The 17,362-nt window shown below is 40.2% G+C and overlaps 1 protein-coding gene across 2 annotated transcripts in view; it reads right to left on the bottom strand.

Annotated features, from left to right (window-relative positions):
- ATP6V0A4 (ATPase H+ transporting V0 subunit a4) overlaps positions 1 to 17,362 on the bottom strand; it is a 93,884-nt gene that overhangs the window by 27,654 nt on the left and 48,868 nt on the right. For both annotated transcript variants that reach the window (XM_037836066.1, XM_037836065.1), the window contains exons 14-15: positions 9,758 to 9,851; positions 1,930 to 2,048 (exon numbers count right to left, since the gene is read on the bottom strand). In XM_037836066.1, coding sequence (XP_037691994.1) covers positions 1,930 to 2,048; positions 9,758 to 9,851 — 213 coding nt within the window. The remainder of the gene's footprint in view (positions 1 to 1,929; positions 2,049 to 9,757; positions 9,852 to 17,362) is intronic.

The raw sequence follows: 17,362 nt of genomic DNA, 5'->3' as shown, positions 1-17,362 counted from the left end.
GGGGCTCCCAAGTTAAAATGTCAGAAAGGGCCTGCATATCCTTTGTCAACTGCAAGAGTTATCTGAGGAAAAAAGGGAATCCCATGAAAAAAAGAAGATTCCTATAGATAGTAGAGACTGGCCTGACATGATGATGCCAATTACAGTCTAGTCCAGAAAGCACGTTCTCACATAATCTCATTTAATTCTCACTACACTTTTAGGTAAGCAGTAGAAACACAGTGCTTGCCATTAGTTTGCTCACTCAATATTTCTGGTTTCCCAAGTATGATTGTATTCTCTGCCCTTTTAAGTTTGGGTGGGTGTTAGGAGCATGTGACTGGCTCTGGTCAATGAAACAGGAATGGGAGAAGCATGTGTCACTTCTGGGTGGAAGTTTTAAGAATCACGGCTTTCTGCCATGGCACCTGACCATGGTTCCAGTTGGTGACTGCCCATCAGCGTAGGTCCCAGGCTAAGGATAGCAGGAGTGGAGCCCCTGATAGGTCCACAATAGACATGTATCATAAGGAGAAATAAACCTTCATGGTCTTAAGCCCCTGAGATTTGGAGGTTGTTTGTTACTACACAGCAACCTAACCCATGCTAACTAGTATATTCCCATTTTATAGAAGAAAACAAACTCAGAGATGTTAAGCCATGTGTCTAAGATCACACAGCTACTGAGAGTTGGAAGTGGCTCACACTTCTGGCTCCATTTTGGTGGCACCACACCACCCCACTTATTCCGAATGTACATGGTGGGTAGGATTTCAGCAACATTTACAGAGTCAGAGATCATGCCCACAAAAGATGCCTCTTACACATTTGAAGCTATTTCCCAACATTTATACCTCTAGTGTAAATAAGTTTAGAAGTGAGAAAGAGGTGAAATCACACCAAATGGAATTCAAAATCTGAGAGCACCTTGCCCAAAACTGGCCTGTGTCCCCATTTGCCTGCTGGTGTTAGCTAAGCCTGGATATACAGTTGATCCTCATTATTCACAGATTCCATATTTGTGAGTTTACCTAGTCACTAAAATTTATTTGTAACTCCAAAGTCAATACTCGTGACACTTTTGGGGTCATTTGTGGAGATTCACAGCGTTGCAAAATATCTGTGTCACCAACACACATGTTCCAAGCTGAGGTCAAACAAGGTGACACTCTGCCTTCTTGTTTCAGCTCTCAAACTATTTAAAAAATGTTCTTTTTTGGTATATATTTAGTGCGCCATTTTTTTTCATTTTGTGCTCTTTTTGTCAGTGATTTTGCTGTTTAAAATGGCCCAAGCATAGTGCTGAAGGGCTGTCTAGTGTTCCTAAGTGCAATAAGGCTGTGCTGGGCCTCGTGGAGAAAATGCACGTGTGAGATAGGCTTCACCTGGGCACAAGTGACAGTGCTGTTGGCCATGAGTGCCATGCTAAAGAATCACCAATATACAGGAAGATGTCTTTAAACAGAAACACATATAAAAAAAGTTATGTGTCATTGGTTGACAAAAATCTCATGACCAGAGACTCACAGGAACCTAACCCTGCATTTCCCCTAGGGGCAATAATTCAACCTTCACTAACAATATTCTCAGGGACTACAGAATGTTAACTACTGTGAGTAACGAGAATCAACTGTACCACCAGCCTGGGCCTTTCAAGTCGGGAGGACACAAGAGGACACAAGATGCCAGGGGGTTGTCAGTCTCTTTCTGAACCCTCAAATATTTCTAAGTGAGAGGTGCACTCACCTTTAGAAGACTCCGATTAGAAGAACTAGAGTTGCTGTTTCCAGCAAACCAGCTTGCCCCAGCACCAACCAAGAAATGCAGGGAAGTGCTCACCATGGGAAGGAACCCTTGTACAGAGGGACATGGGTCCAGACTGGTGGCTGTGTACTTACTCATCACTGGTTTGATCAGACAGACAGGCAGAAAGCTCATTGTGAAACTCACACGTGATTGAAAAGGCTAAGAATAACCCCGAACACCATCTGGACAATTCCCAGGATAACCGACATCTTCATTTTATAGGAGTTCAAAAACGTAAGCTTGTTGGACGCCAAGTTCCAAATCTGGATGGGAAACATGACAACAAATGCATGAGGCCAGAGAAATTCTATTGGCATTGGACTATAACATGATTTCCCCTAATGATGTCACTGTGGTAAGTACATTTTCAAATGTTAGGTGAGTCCAACATGCATTTCAGGCTCAGAAAAGGATAAGGACCCAGCCCTTTATAAATGCAAGTTTAATGACAAAAGTGTCAGAACCATCAGTGCCATTTAGCATTTTATGAATTTTCACCAAAAAGTGCAATGAAAGAAACCATCATTAGTTAAGGAGCAGGAACTATTCTTTTTAGAGTGAAACGTAAGGGCACAGGAAGAAAACTTGAGAATTTGCTGTTGCATCTCAAAAGCAACACATCATGTGAACAAAACAGTCTTAAAAAGATGGGTTGATGAAGAAAACTTGAGGACACTATATTGAGTGAAATTAGACAGACACATAAGGACAAATATTGCACAGTCTCACTGATATGAACTAATTATAATATGTAAACTCATAGACATGAAATATTAGCTACCAGGATATAGAATGAGGCTAAAGAATGGAGAGCAGTTTCTTATATTATGAGCAGAATGTTAAACTAGGTTGAACTTAAATGTTTGGAAATGAACAGAGGTGATGGTAGCACGTTGTGAGAATAACTAACAGTGCTGTAAGGTATGTGAATGTGGTGGAAAGGGGAAGCTTAGAGTCACATATGTCACCAGAAGGAAAGTTGGAGGTTAAAAGATGGGAATGTATAAAACAGTGAACCTTGTGGTGGGCAATGTCTGTGATTAACTATACAAATATTAGAAATCTCTTTCATGAACCAGAACAAATGTATGAATCTATAAAGAGAAGTTAATAATAGAGTGGCATTAGGGAAAAAATATACCTATTGCAAACTATATACTACAGTTAGTAGTATTTTAATGTTCTATCACCAACAGTAATAAATGTTCTATACCAATACTATGAGTCAACAATGGAGGGGGAGTGGTTAGGGTTATGGGAAGATTTGAGTTTCACTTTTTTTTTTACTTTATTTTCTGGAGTAATAAAAATGTTCTAAAAATTGAAAAAAAATAAATTGTGGTGATGGTTGCATAGCTGTATGACAGTACCATGGGCCATTGATTGTGCACTTTGGATCTTTGGATAATTGTATGGTATGTGAACAATCTCAGTTAAAAAAAAAAAAGAAAAAAAAGAAAACTAACACACCATGATGGTCCTAATGTCTGCTCACCTTCCCTCCTAGAACTACTTCCTCCTTGAAACGTCTTTGCTTCTGTTAAAGGGATAACATCCCCTGGACCCAGCCTCAATGCACAGTAAACTTGCAGCCCCTCTTCCCCATGGAGTCAGAAACTACATCTCACTGATTCTTTACAATGTCTTGAGCTGCTGCTGCCAACAGGGCTTCACTAAAGAGCCCACTGGGAAGGTGGAGGGAGGGGGGTCCCGGTAACAGACCCGAACACCAGAGGGGCTCCTCTGCCCTCCCCACCTGCCTCGGCATCTCAACTGCACCAGGCTTGCCCTCTGCCCACCTGGCTGCAGGTCACTCCACATGGCCAGGGCAAGCTTACCAGGCACTTGACACTCAGTCATATTTGACAAACTAAAAATGTTAATGATTAAGTAGCAGGTGCTCTTTAAAGGTATTTATCCCTATTAATTCTAACAAAACCCTTATGAGCTAGATATAACTATTCCATTTTACAGATAAAGGAATTTATCTGAATCTCAGAGAGACTGGTACACACTTACTGAGAAACAATCTAATAGCAACTAACATTCATAAAGCATTCACCATGTTTGTGTTCTAAGTGTTTTACATGTAAGTGCCATTTAATCTTCTGAGCTACCCAAGAATTAGGGCTATTATTATACCCATTCTACAGATAAGGAAACAGACAGAGAAGTTAACATGTTCAAAATCATGTAGCTAGTAAACACAAAAGCCAAGATTCAAAGGCAGGCAGTCTGATTGAAGAACAGAGACTCTTAACCATTTTATGCTAATTTATAAAATATTTAGAAATACCTTGAGCCTCTCAGCAATGATGAAGGCCAAATATTTTATGATTTGATTAACAAATAGATTCTGTATTTGGGAGCATTTGTTTTCTTTCTTGTTTTAAAATCTTATTTTGTATTATATGGATTTTTACCATATATAGTATTTTAAAATAAATTAGAAAATTTCAAAACTGTAAATGTAAAGCAGGAAAAAATTAATCACTTTCAACATTCCATCTTCTCTTTCACCCTTACTTTTTTTCTTTCTTTTCTAAATTGTGGGCAGTTGATAAAATTTCATACAGTGCAGAAACTCAGGGCCACTCAGTTCTGAAATGTGAAATTCCCTCCCCACCACCATCTGATGAGAGGACAGAGAGTGTCTAGACTTTGAATTTAGGAGTAGAAATTTGAGCCTAAGAAAGGGTGAGAAACTAGGAAGCTGCTAATAACTCAGGCCAGCAGTACAGGTGCTGAGAAGTTGCTATCGCCTCCAGAGGACTCTGGGAGATTGTCAGGCAGGTGGTTGGGCTCCAGCCCTGCCAGAGAAGCTCAGGGGTCACCTGGAGCAGGTGATCAACCCCACTGATCCCACCAATGACCAGCATACAAGGCCCCAAATTCTTCTGTCTATAAACATTTGTTGAACACCTACTACATGTCCTGTTCTAGTCCAGGCACAAGAGATAAAAAGGAAAACCAAGTGCCTGCCCTCCTGTAACATTCCAAAGAGACACAGACAATGAACAAACAAATAAAAATTACATTATTTCAGGCAGTGGTGAGTTCAATAAACAAACACAAAGCAGGGTAAGGGGAAAGAGACTTGACGGAATTAATTAGCAGGGATGTGTTTATGGGCCAGGGAAGTTCCTCAGAAAGTTAAGAATAGAACTATCATATGACCCAGCAATCGCACTCCAAAACAATAGAAAGCTGGGACTCGAACAGATCCTTGAACATCAATGTTAATAGTGGCGCTATTCACAATAGCCAAAAGGAGGAAGCAACCTGAGTGTCCATCAGCAGATGAATAGATAAACAAAATGTGGTATAGACATACCATGGAATACTGAGCCATAAAAAGGAATGAAATTCTGATATGTGCTACAACATACATGAACCTCGAAGACATCATGTTGAGTGAACAAGCTGGACACAAAAGGACAATATTGTATAATCTTACTGATATGAAATAATTATAATATGCAACTTCAGAGACAGAAAGTAGATTACAGGTTTTCAGGGACAGGGAGTGTGTGGGTTTGAATGTATTATGTCCCCCAGACGCCATTAACTTTGATGTGATCTTGTGTGGGCAGACGTTATCAGTGTTGATTAGATTGTAATTCTTTGAGTGTTTCCATGGAGATGCGCCCCACCCAGCTATGGGTGATGACTCTGATTGGATAATTTCCATGGAGGTGTTGCTCCACCCATTTGGGGTGGGTCTAAGTTGATCAGTGGAGCCATATAAATGAGTGGACATAACAGAAGGAACTCAGTGTAGCTGCAGCTGTGAGTGACATTTTGAAGAGGAGCTACAGCCAAGAGGGACACTTTGAAGAAAGATAGGAGCTGCAGATGAGAGACAGATTGAAGACGGCCATTGAAAGCAAACTCTTGCTCCAGAGAAGCTAAGAGAGGACAGATACCACAAGTGCAACTGAGAGTGACATTTTTGAGGAACTGCAGCCTAGAGAGGAACATCCTGGGAGAAAGCCGTTTTGAAACCATAACTTTGGAGCAGACGCCAGCCACGTGCCTTCCCAGCTAACAGAGGTTTTCCAGACGCCATTGGCCATCCTCCAGTGAAGGTACCCGACTGCTGATGTGTTACCTTGGACACTTTATGGCCTTAAGACTGTAACTGTGTAACAAAATAAACCCCCTTTTATAAACGCCAATCCATCTCTGGTGTTTTGCATTCCGCAGCATTAGCAAACTAGAACAGGGAGGGAGCAGGGGGAAAATGGGGAGTTATTACTTAATGGGTACAGAATTTCTGTTTAGAGGGTTGGAAGGATTTTGCTAATAGATGATTGTGATGGTGGCATGACGCAATAAATGTAATTAATACCACTGAATTGTGTGCTTGAAGTGGTTCAGTTGGACAATTTTATGTAGTATATATGTTACCATAATAAAGATTAAAACAAGCAAAAGAGATCACCACTACGGGAAGCTGGGTGATGGATACACTGACCTGTACAATTTTTGCAAACTTCTTGTGAGTCTATAATTGTTTTAAACTAAGAAATTAAGACAAAAAAAATTTAATATGCACAGAAAAAAAGCTTGGAATCAAATACAAAAAAACAAGCAAACAAAGGTGCCACTGTAGCTGGGTTGTCAACATTTTATAAAGAAACTTAAACAAGTAAGTGAGCCATGAGGATATCTGGGTGAGAGCTTTTTAGATAGAAGAGCAGCAGGGATAAAGGTTGTGGAGCAGAAGTGTGCTTAGCACATTTGAGGGACAGTAAGGAGGCCAGTGGGGAGTGGGCTGGGAAGAGCAGCAGGAGATAAGGCAGGAGAGAACGTCAAGGCCACGCTAGGGACTCTGGATTTTATTCTCAGTATGACGGGAAGCTAGTGGAGGGTTCTGAGCAGAGGAACGTTATGATCTGACATACATTCCAGAAGAATCACCCTGTGCTGTGCTGAGAATAGACCGGACAGGGAAACCAGTCAGAAGATGACAGTGGCTTTGAGGAAGGTGGAAGGAGCAGAAGCAGCAGAGATGAAGAGAAGTGGCGTGAGACGCAGAAAGAGCAAGAACTTTGTTGAAAACTTTCCAGCCAGCAATGTGGGACATGTCTCTCGGGAATGAGCCTGGACCTGGCATGGTGGGATTGAGAAAGTCTTCGTGACCAAAAGGGGGAAGAGAAATGAAACAAAGTTTCATTGGTTGAGAGATTTCAAATAGAGTTGAGAGGTCATTCTGGAGGTTATTCTTACGCATTTTATAGATATCCCTTTTTAGTTATTAGTGTATTAGAATAGCTAGAAGGAAAAACCGGAAAATGTTGAGATGTAATCCAGTATCTTTGATTCTTGAAAACGATTATGTAACTATATAGCTTAAACGTTATGACTGTGTGATTGTGAAAACCTTGGGGCTCGCACACCCTTTACCCAGTGTATGGAGAGATGAGTAGAAAAAAGGGACAAAAAGTAAATGAATAATGCAGGAGGAAAGGGACAATATGAGATAAATTTATTTTTATTCTTATTTTCATTTTTATTTCTTGGAGTAATGAAAATTTTCCAAACATTGATTGTGGTGATGAACACACAACTACATGATGAAACCATGAACTGATTGTACACTTTGGATGATTGTATGGTATGTGAATATATCTCAGTAAAATCGTGTTTAAAAAAAACAAAAAACAAAAATCCTTCCAGTCAGGATTCAACCAGGCAGTCCAACTCAAGAGCCTCAGCTCTTAAAACACTTTGTTAGGCTAAAACTATTATAAAATGTTCAGAAGACACCTTGAGAAGTCCCAGCTCTGATGAAGTCTGAAATTTTTTAGTTGTCATATTTTGATGCTGAACTTAAGTAAATAAATAACACTTTAGAAATTTATATTATGTAAAAAAGTAAGCATTTCATTCATAAGTGATATGAATGCTAATATACGCACAGAAAATGTCTCTGCAGAGCAGAAGTGGGCAGACAAGATTTGCTATAAACTAGATGTGGGCTGTGAGAGAAAGCGACAGGATGGTAAGAACCATGAGATGCAAAGCAAAGGAAGGTCACCCAGACCCTAAAATCATCCCTCCTCTACATACTCCCATGCTTGCTTACTAATCACGAAATTCATTTGGCCAAGGATGTAGCCTTCCATTCTACAAAAATAGTAATGTGCATTTGTTTTTAGTGCTTTGCAGCTCAGAATCCACTTTCAAGGGCATTGCATCTTTTGATAAAGCTTAGATTGCAAATGCCTCTGGGTGGCAGTATAAAGCATTCCTGGGTGATGCTTTCTGTTTTTATAAGGGGGAGGAAGCAGGAAGACAGTGGGAGGACCCTGGAAAACTGAGTGGGGAAGGAGGTGACCCACAAGATGGGAGAGGCTGGAAAACCAATTTTAGAGCCAGAACTGTTTACTTCCAGTTGAAAGCAACTAAAATTGAAGTCTCAGGTTCTCTCCCACAAAGAGAGCTTAGAAGTATTTATGGACAGCATTTGCCCACTTCAGGTCTAGACCACGCATTTGGAGCACAATACTGCCACCTGGTGGCAATGTGTGCTGGTTCAGCATGTGCATAGCTTACAAGAATGGCGTGTGTGTCTAAGCATGTCTGCTCTAAACTCCTGTAGCCTAAAGGCTGTGCAAGAAATCACCTTTGTTTTCCCTGGCTCAAATCTAGTTGACTGAGATAGATAAATAAATCTCTCCAAAGGACCAAGCATATAAGCATGAAAGTCCCTGATGGGTAGAAACTAAAGAAGATTCCTGAGGGTAATGCCATAAATACAGTACTGTAAGCACAAAAACAAATAAAAGGAAGAATGCACTTTTTTTTTTTAACTTTTATCAATTCTGTGCAATGAAATAAAGTAAATATAAAAGCAAATCCATACTTTTCTAGGAAAAAATGTTACCCATTGCAGAGAATCTCAGAGAAAGGGAACTATTTAGGGATGCTAAATAGCTTATCTAATCTAATCTATATACTTTCTGGGCAACCAAGGGCCTTTTTTTTTTTCTTTAATTCAATCTTATTGAGATATATTCACATGCCTTGCAGTCATACAAAGGATACATTCGATTGTTCACAGTACCATTATGTAGTTGTACGTCCATCACCAAAATTAATTTTTGAACATTTTCATTACCACACACACAAAAATAATAAGAATAAAAATTAAAGTGAAAAAGAACAATTAAAGTAAAAAAGAACACTGGGTGCCTTTTTTTTTTTTTTTGCCCCCATTTTTCTACTCATCCATCCATACACTGGACAAAGGGGAGTGTGATCCATATGGCTTTCCCAATCACATTGTCACCCCTCATAAGCTACATTTTTATACAATCATCTTCAAGGTTCAAGGGTTCTGGGTTGTAGATTGATAGTTTCAGGTATTTACTGCTAGCTATTCCAGTTCATTAGAACCTAAAAAGGGTTGTCTATATTGTGAATAAGAGTGCCCACCAGAGTGACCTCTCGGCTCCTTTTGGAATTTCTCTGCCACTGAAGCTTATTTCATTTCCTTTCACATCCCACTTTTGATCAAGAAGATGTTCTCCATCCCACGATGCCAGGTCTAGATTCCTCCCTGGGAGTCATATTCCACATTGCCAGGGAGATTCACTCCCCTGAGTGTCTGATCCCACGTAAAGAGGAGGGCAGTGATTTCACCTGCCAAGTTGGCTTAGCTAGAGAGAGAGGGCCAAGGGCCTTTTAAGAAGCAATTATTAACCATCAAGGATATAACTGATGGAGGACGAGGCAGTTGTTTGAGAAACTATACGGAAGACAACCCAGGTTCTGGGTAGAGGATGCACGTGGGGACTTTACTTGAAATACAGCTCTGTATGTCACAAAACTGCAGTATATGTTATTATACTTCAACCTAAATTTGTTCATTTGACAGGTTCTGGTGCTTTCTTTTATCCTACCAGAGATCTCTTCAACAAGTCATTTTTCATAATAAATATTTAACCCAAGAAGACATTATTACCGGATCAATCCCAAATGGATATGGATTTCCAGAGTACACTCCTGGAATTGCTGGGTCCAGCTGTAAATATGGACTTGTTTCCATTACATGTGAACTACAGAGGGAAAAAGGAGAAAAAATAAAATAAAACACAAAAAAACCATGATCAATCAGAGGCCAGAAAAACAGTACAGTTCACATACTATAGTTATGAACTTGCAGGTCAATCAAAGGTTAAATGTTGAGAAGGTGTAGCTCTTCATTCCATGAATGGATACTTAGTATCTACCAAGCATTGTCCTAGGAATTGAGGCTACAGAAATTACCATCTGACTCCCAACGAGTTCACAATCTGAGTGTGTCCAAAGAGCTCTAAGTTTGACAGGGTGTAGTAAAGAAAATCAACAATTATAATACATTTGAGAAGAGGTAGGTCAGCTTAACAGGCCGAGACCTCGATCTTGGAGCTTGCCCTTATGAAGCCTGTTACTGCAAAGGAGAGGCTAAGCCTACTTGTAATTTAGCCTAAGAGTCACCCCAGAGAACCTCCTTTTGTGCTCAGATGTGGCCTCTCTCTCTAAGCCCACTCAGCAGGTGAACTCACTGCCCTCCCCACTACATGAGACATGACTCCCAGGGATGTAAATCTCCCTGTCAACGTGGTTGTGACTCCTAGGGATGAGCCTGGACCTTGCATCGTGTGATTAAGAAAGACTTCTGGAACAAAAAGGGGAAAAGAAATGAAACAAAAAAAGTTTCAGTAGCTGAGAGATTTCAAATGGAGTCGAGAGGTCATTATGGAGGTAACTCTAATGCATTATATAGTTTTTAGTTTATCAGAATAGTTAGAAGGAAATATCTGAAACTGTTGAACTGCAATCCAGGATCCTTGATTCTTGAAGAACGTAACTATATCGCTTATACGGAGTGACTGTGTAATTGTGAAAACCCTGTGGCTCACACTCCCTTTACCCAGTGTATGGACAAATGAGAAGAAAAATGGGAACAAAAAGTAAATGACTAATGTGGGGGAGGAGGGGTATGGGACATTTTGAGTGTTATTTTTACTTCTGTTTTTATTCTTATTTTTATTTTTTGGAGTAATGAAATGTTCAAAAATTGACTGTAGTGATGAATGCGCAACTAAATGATGATACTGTGAACAAATGTTTTACACTTTGGATGATTGTATAGTATGTGTATATATTTCAATTAAAAATGGTAAAATAAAATAAAATGGTCTGCTCTGCTCAGCCATCAAAAAAAAAAAAAAAAAAAGGCAGGCAACAGGAATGCAGGGAGCATACAGTAAGAGAAAAACTCTAGCCCAGGGGACAAGCCAGCGAAGTCTCCCCCAAAGAACACCTAGATTGATCCTAAGAAGATAAATAGATCCTGACCTCTGTGAAACTTAGCCCTAAAAAGTTTAGGTCCATTGACTTTTTAAAATGTGACCCATTCTTTCCCAGAAGTTCAATTATCAATGGGAAAGAATTTCTTATTTTCTGTCTCTACAAGCCCTACAGGGAACGTTAGGGGTTATTTAAAAAATTTTTTTTAAAGAACGCACATCTGTGGAGGGTCCCACAAATAAGAATGAGTATTTGAAATGATGAACAAAGGGCTGACCACTTCAACAGGCTGCCCAGAAATACACTCCCTCCCTTCTGCAATAGAACTAGAGGGTATTAGCAGCAGGAGAATTAGGAAGCCTGGGAAAGCTGTCCAGGCCCTTGATAAACAGTGTAAACAGCTGGCCCGGCCTGGCCAACCCAGACTTAGACACCCTTCTGAATGGTATGTCTCAGTGCAGGTGGGTAGATTTAATTAGCAGGGATGTGTTTGTGTGTTAACAAAAAGAAAAGTCACGCCTGATGGCCAGGAACAGACCCGACACCCACAGGTTAAGCCATGGTGTCTCCTGCTGAACATAAACAATTTCACAGGACACCAACATCTGACAAAGCCAACCTGTAAGCATGATGAATCTAGACAAAAGCAAGGCCATTCCATAATCCTGTCTAAATACAGGCAAAAATAAGGATATTGTCAAAACCATGAAAGTGAGCAAATGTCCCGCTATCAGACCAAGTTTTTTTACTGATCATAGCTTCAGCCTCACCCAGGTCTTCTTTCCTAGATGAACACTAAGTTAACCAGTCATGGAAGGAACCCTACTTCCTTGCACTCCCTTGAACCCTCCCCAAAATTGCCTAACACAGCCTAAATTCTCTAAGTCCTTGCTAACACTCTCTTATGGAGATGCCCCACCAGGCTCAAAAGCATGTGATCTCTTTCACTGAGTCAACAAACCCAACACTGGGTGACTACGGCATGCTCCTGTTGGCCTTTGGCTGAAGGACATTGACAGGGAAAGCAGGCCCAGGACCCAAGATGTGGCTGGTAAGACAGCTTGTGGTGTCCCTTGCAGCTCTGATCTATGTAATTTGCTTCTGAATCACAATAATGAAGTTCTGCTTTGTACTATCCATGCACGAGTACGTGGCTGAATGCCTCTCAGATCGTCTTGAGCGTCACCAAAGAGCCGTGAAGTGAGGAAGAGGCAACCTGCAAGCGCATAAGAGAACAGATTTCCTACCTGTGTTTGCAGAGTAACAACCAGCCAGCTCACTCAGACCTTTTGCAATCACACTCCAGTGTACATGGTGAAATTATACCTGATTTACTGCATGTTCCAAAGCTCATCTTTTTATGAGTTTAAATCTAAAAAGCTGAACTAAGTAAGTTGTCTTTCAATTTATGAAAGTTTTGTTCTTCTAGGCATCTCTTCAGGATACCAATTGCAAAGCAAAGCAAAACAAAACAAAACAAACAAACAAAAAACCCCTTGCAGATACAGCCATGTGCAATTCTAAAAATAAGTCTTAATTCTTATCATTCCTGTATCTTACTACAGGGAACTTGGGCCTAGTAGAGAAATTAGAAGGGAAAGCATAAGACCCCCACACCCTACTACTTATACTAAAAATCTTCACAGTCCCTCAGAGCCTTCCCGAGCCTTCAAACAGGTATTCAGCATCAAACCATTACAATACACTTGGGAAAACTCCCAGTATAAAGGAAACCTGGCTCAAATCTCTCCTAAATGAAGAATCCTTTGATGTGATTAGTTATTTGTTCTTCCCCTCTCATTTTATGTTTTTATTTCAGACTTGGTTGAGCAGGTAAAAACCCTTGAAGAACCTTAAATAGAAAATTTAGAATTCAACCAGGCTAGGAGAAGCAAAATGGGAAAGGAGGTTGCAAACAGGTTTACCCATCTCTGCCCGCCCTTTCTTTCTGTCCTTTTCATCATAATTTTAGCTGGAAGGGTCAGAATGAGACAGAGAAACCTTAAGTTGACCTGAAAAGTGGGGCAGACAGGAAAAGAAATGTCACCTATGAATTGTAGGTTTTGCAACTTAGCCCTGAAGCTACTGTGGTTATCTCAGGTGTGTGATGCACCATCCTAAGATCCCTGAAGATCACAAGGCAGTCAAAATTTATAAATCATTTCCCTCACATTCCCCTATCCTCCAGGGCTCTTCTGTTCTCCCCCAACAGATCCAACTGATCCGTGTCTCATATTCAAGTCCTTCTCCCTCCCCAAGAAAGTCCCCATCCCTGAAGTGCTGTTTCCATCCTCATAAATACTGATTTGACTAACTGCATAAAATAATTCTTAGTAGGGAATGATTAAGTCCCATTGGCACCCCACTAGGATGCTTCCTCATTTTCAAAGATTGCTTTTTAATCCAGGAGAATCTCAAATTGTGGCTGCACGTGGCAGGTGAGGGTTGTGGGGGATCTGGAGGGCTTCCAGGGCTGCCTCTTTCTGCAGCTACCACCCCTCCTCTCCAGCTATCCCTTCCTCCCGCTCTGTCTTCCGCACTCATTCTGCCCTAAGACAAATACAGGGAGACAGTCTACTGCAGTCAACTGTCTCCTTCCCCTTTCCTTTTTTTTTTTCCCTCTGTACTTTCTTTTTATTATGAAATATAACCTATATATAGAAAAGTGATAACTTTCAAAGTACAATTTAACAAGTAGGTAGCAAATTTCAGAGTGTTCTGGGTTACAGTTCAACCAGTTCAGTTATACTACTGTGAAGTATAACATACATACAGAAATGTGGTGACTTTCAAAGTATAATTTAATAAGTAGCTATAGAGCAAATTTCGAAGCATGGTATATGTTACAGTTCCACCATGTCGATTATTTCCTTCTAGCTATTCTAGTACCCTAGAAACTAAAAAAAAAAAAAAAAGTTATACAAAGATTCAGCACTTGTAATCCTTTGTTGAATCCTATCTTGTCAGTTGCTCTCCCTCTCTCTCTTGATCACTCTCTCAATCTTCAGGGATATCTGGGCAGGGGCCACCCTAACTTGCTCAGATTAAAAAGGGGTGTCTACAGTATAGGGAAGGGGGATGAACCTGGTTGATGTTCTTGAAGAAGTTGTTGCCTCTGGGTTTGGGGACTTATTTGGCAAATTGTCTAGTTTGTTGGTGTATAGCTGTTCATATTATCCTCTTATGATTTTTTTAATTTCTTCTGGATCCACAGTAATGCCCCCCCCCCACATTTATGATTTTGTTTATTTGGGTCTTCTGTCTTTTTTTACTTTGTCAGTGTAGCTAAGGGTTTGTCAAAATTGTTGATCTCCTCAAAGAACAAACTTTTGGTTTTATTTATTCTCTCTATTGTTTTTTTGTTCTCCATATCATTTATTCCTGCTTCAATCTTTATTATTTCTTTTCTTCTACTTGCTCAAGATTAGTTTGCTGACCATTCTCTAGCTTCTTCAGTTGTTCAGTTAGGTCTTTGATTCTAGCCCTTTCTTCCTTTTTAATTTATGCATTTAGAGCTATAAATTTCGCCCTCAGCACCACCTTTGCTACATCCCATAGATTTTGATATGTTGTGTTCTCATTTTCATTCATCTCTAGATATTGATTCATCTCTAGAAATTGATTTCTCTTGCAATTTCTTCTTTGATCCACTGATTGTTTAGGAGTATGTTGTTTAACCTCCACATATTTGTGAATGTTCTGGTTCTTTAGTAGTTACTGATTTTTAGTTGCCTTCCATTATGGTCAGAGAATGTGCTTTGAATAATTTCAATTTTAAAAAATTCATTGAGGCTTGTTTTGTGCCCTGACATATGATCAATCCTGGAGAATGTAACATGAGCACTAGAGAAAAATGTGTATCCTGGTAATTTGGGTGTAATGCTCAATATATGTCTGCTAAATCTAATTCATTTATCACATGGTTTAGGTTCTCAATTTCCTTATTGGGCCTCTGTCTGGTTGTTCTATCTGTAGAAGAGAGTGATGTACTGAAGTCTCCCACTATTATTTTAGAAATGTCTATTGCTTCTTTCAATTTTGCAAATGTTTGACTCATGTACTTTGGAGAACCTTGATTGGGTGCATAAACATTTACGATCGTTATTCTTCTTGGTGAATTTTCCCTTTAATATATAGTGTCCTTCTGTGTCTTTTATGATGCATTTAAAGTCTATTTTGTCTGATGTTAGTATTACTATCAGTATTACTATTCCTGTTTTCTTTTGGCTGCAGATTACATGGAATATTTTTTTCTATGCTTTCACTTTCAATGTCTTTGTGTCTCTGGGTCTAAGACGAGTCTCTTGTAAACAGCATATTGATGGATCATACTTTTCAATCCATTCTGCAAGTCTGTATCTTTTAATTGGGGAGTTTAATCCGTTCACATTCAAAGTTATTACTGTGGAGGGAGTTCTTGAACCACCCATCTTATCCTTTGGCTTTTAGTTGTCAGATCTATTTTTTCCCTCTCCCCCTTTTTTTCCTTTAAGTTATCCTTACTACTACTTGTCAGTTCTGTGCCCTTCTCCAGATCTCTCTCTCCTCTTTTTTTTTTCCTCAACCAGTAGAGCTCCGTTTAGTATTTCTTGCAGGGCAGGTCTCTTGTTAACAAATTCTTTCAGCATTTCTTTGTTATGAAAATTTTAATCTCTTCTTCAATTTTGAAGGAATGTTCAGCTGGATAAAGAATTCTTGGCTGGCAATTTTTCTTTTTCAGAATCTTAAATATGTCATACCACAGTCTTCTTGCCTCCTTGGTGCCCACTGAGTAGTCAGTACTTAGTCTTATGTTATATCCCTTGTATGTGGCAAATCTCTTCTCTTTTGCTGCTTTCAGAACTTTCTCTTTCCCTTCAACATTTGACAATCTGATCAGTATATGTCTTGGAGTGGGTTTATTTGGATTTATTCTATTTGGAGTTCATTGGGCATCTTTGATGTGCACATTTATGCCATTTAGAAGCGTTGGGAAATTTTCACCAATTATGTCTTGAAACACCTCCTAGCCCTTTACTCTTCTCTTCCCCTTCTGGGACACCAGTGATTCTCATATTTGTGAGCTTCATGTTGTCCATCATTTCCCTGAGACACTTTTCAAATTTTTTGATTTTTTTCACCATTTGTTCTTTTGTGCATTCACATTCAATGTGATATCCTCTAGTACACTTTTTCTCTCTTCTGCCTCTTCAAATTTGCTGTTGTATGTCTCTAGTATATTTTTAATTTGGCCAACAGTATCTTTTATTTCCATAAGATCTGCTATTTTTTAATTTACCCTTTCAATTTCTCCTTTATGCTCTTCTAGAATCTGCTTATTGTCCTTTAGGTCTTTAGACAACTCATTGACGTTGTTTGGGAGATATGTGTGTACTTCTTTGATTGATTGCTTTATGTTCTGTGTCTCCTCTGGCTTTTTAATTGGGTCTTTTGTCCACATCTTGTTTCTTCATGTGCTTTATGATTTTCTGTTAGCTTTGGGGCATTTACTTATCTTGATAAAGTTATTTTGGGAAATGCAGGATTATTTGAACACTTGTATATATATATTTGGCAGAGCCACAGCTTGCTAGAGTGCACATTCCCTATTTTCCCAGCAGATGGAGCTCTTGAGCCACCTCTCACTCTCAAGCCAGCTTTCCTCCAAATTTGTCTGCCCACTGGGCAGGGTCCAAACCAGATGGGAATCTAATCAGCACACCTGTTCTCTGTGTACACTGTGGACTGCCAGCCCTGGGGTGCAGTGTGGGTACTGTGCAGTTCAGCAAGGAGTCCACTTAAGGGTACCATGTGTCTGGTGTTTACTGGGCCCCCAAGTGGATCACTCTCAGGCTGCGGGGCTGCAAGTCTCACCCTCCAGCTCAAATGTGCCCTGCTCCCTACCTGTTGTGTACTCACAAGCCTCTGGGGTGTGTGGGAGGGCTACTGGTGTTTCTGTGTGGCACCCTCTCTTATCCTCACCTGTCCCCCTGTGCACACCATGGACTTCCATGGAGGGAGAGTAAATGTGGTCAATACTGGTCCACTGCCTCCCAGGTTCCTTCATGGGAGCTCCCAGCCATGTGGCTGTGGAGGATTATCTCCCCAGCTATTTGCTGAGAGGGGGGAACAGGAGCGGAGAGTTGCTCACTCCCTGCTTGGTGGCTGGCTCACAACTGCCAGCTCCAGCAATGGGCCTGGCTGAATAAACTCACCTGATCCTTTGAGACTTGGTTTCTCCGCTTTTCCATCCAATTTACCACCACGTATTATAAAAGACCCTTTCTATAATGGT

Source organism: Choloepus didactylus, chromosome 5 (genome assembly GCF_015220235.1).
Source record: "Choloepus didactylus isolate mChoDid1 chromosome 5, mChoDid1.pri, whole genome shotgun sequence".
NCBI lineage: Eukaryota > Metazoa > Chordata > Mammalia > Pilosa > Megalonychidae > Choloepus > Choloepus didactylus.
Note: the sequence above shows the minus strand (reverse complement) of the source record. Positions and strands in the feature narration are given on the sequence as shown.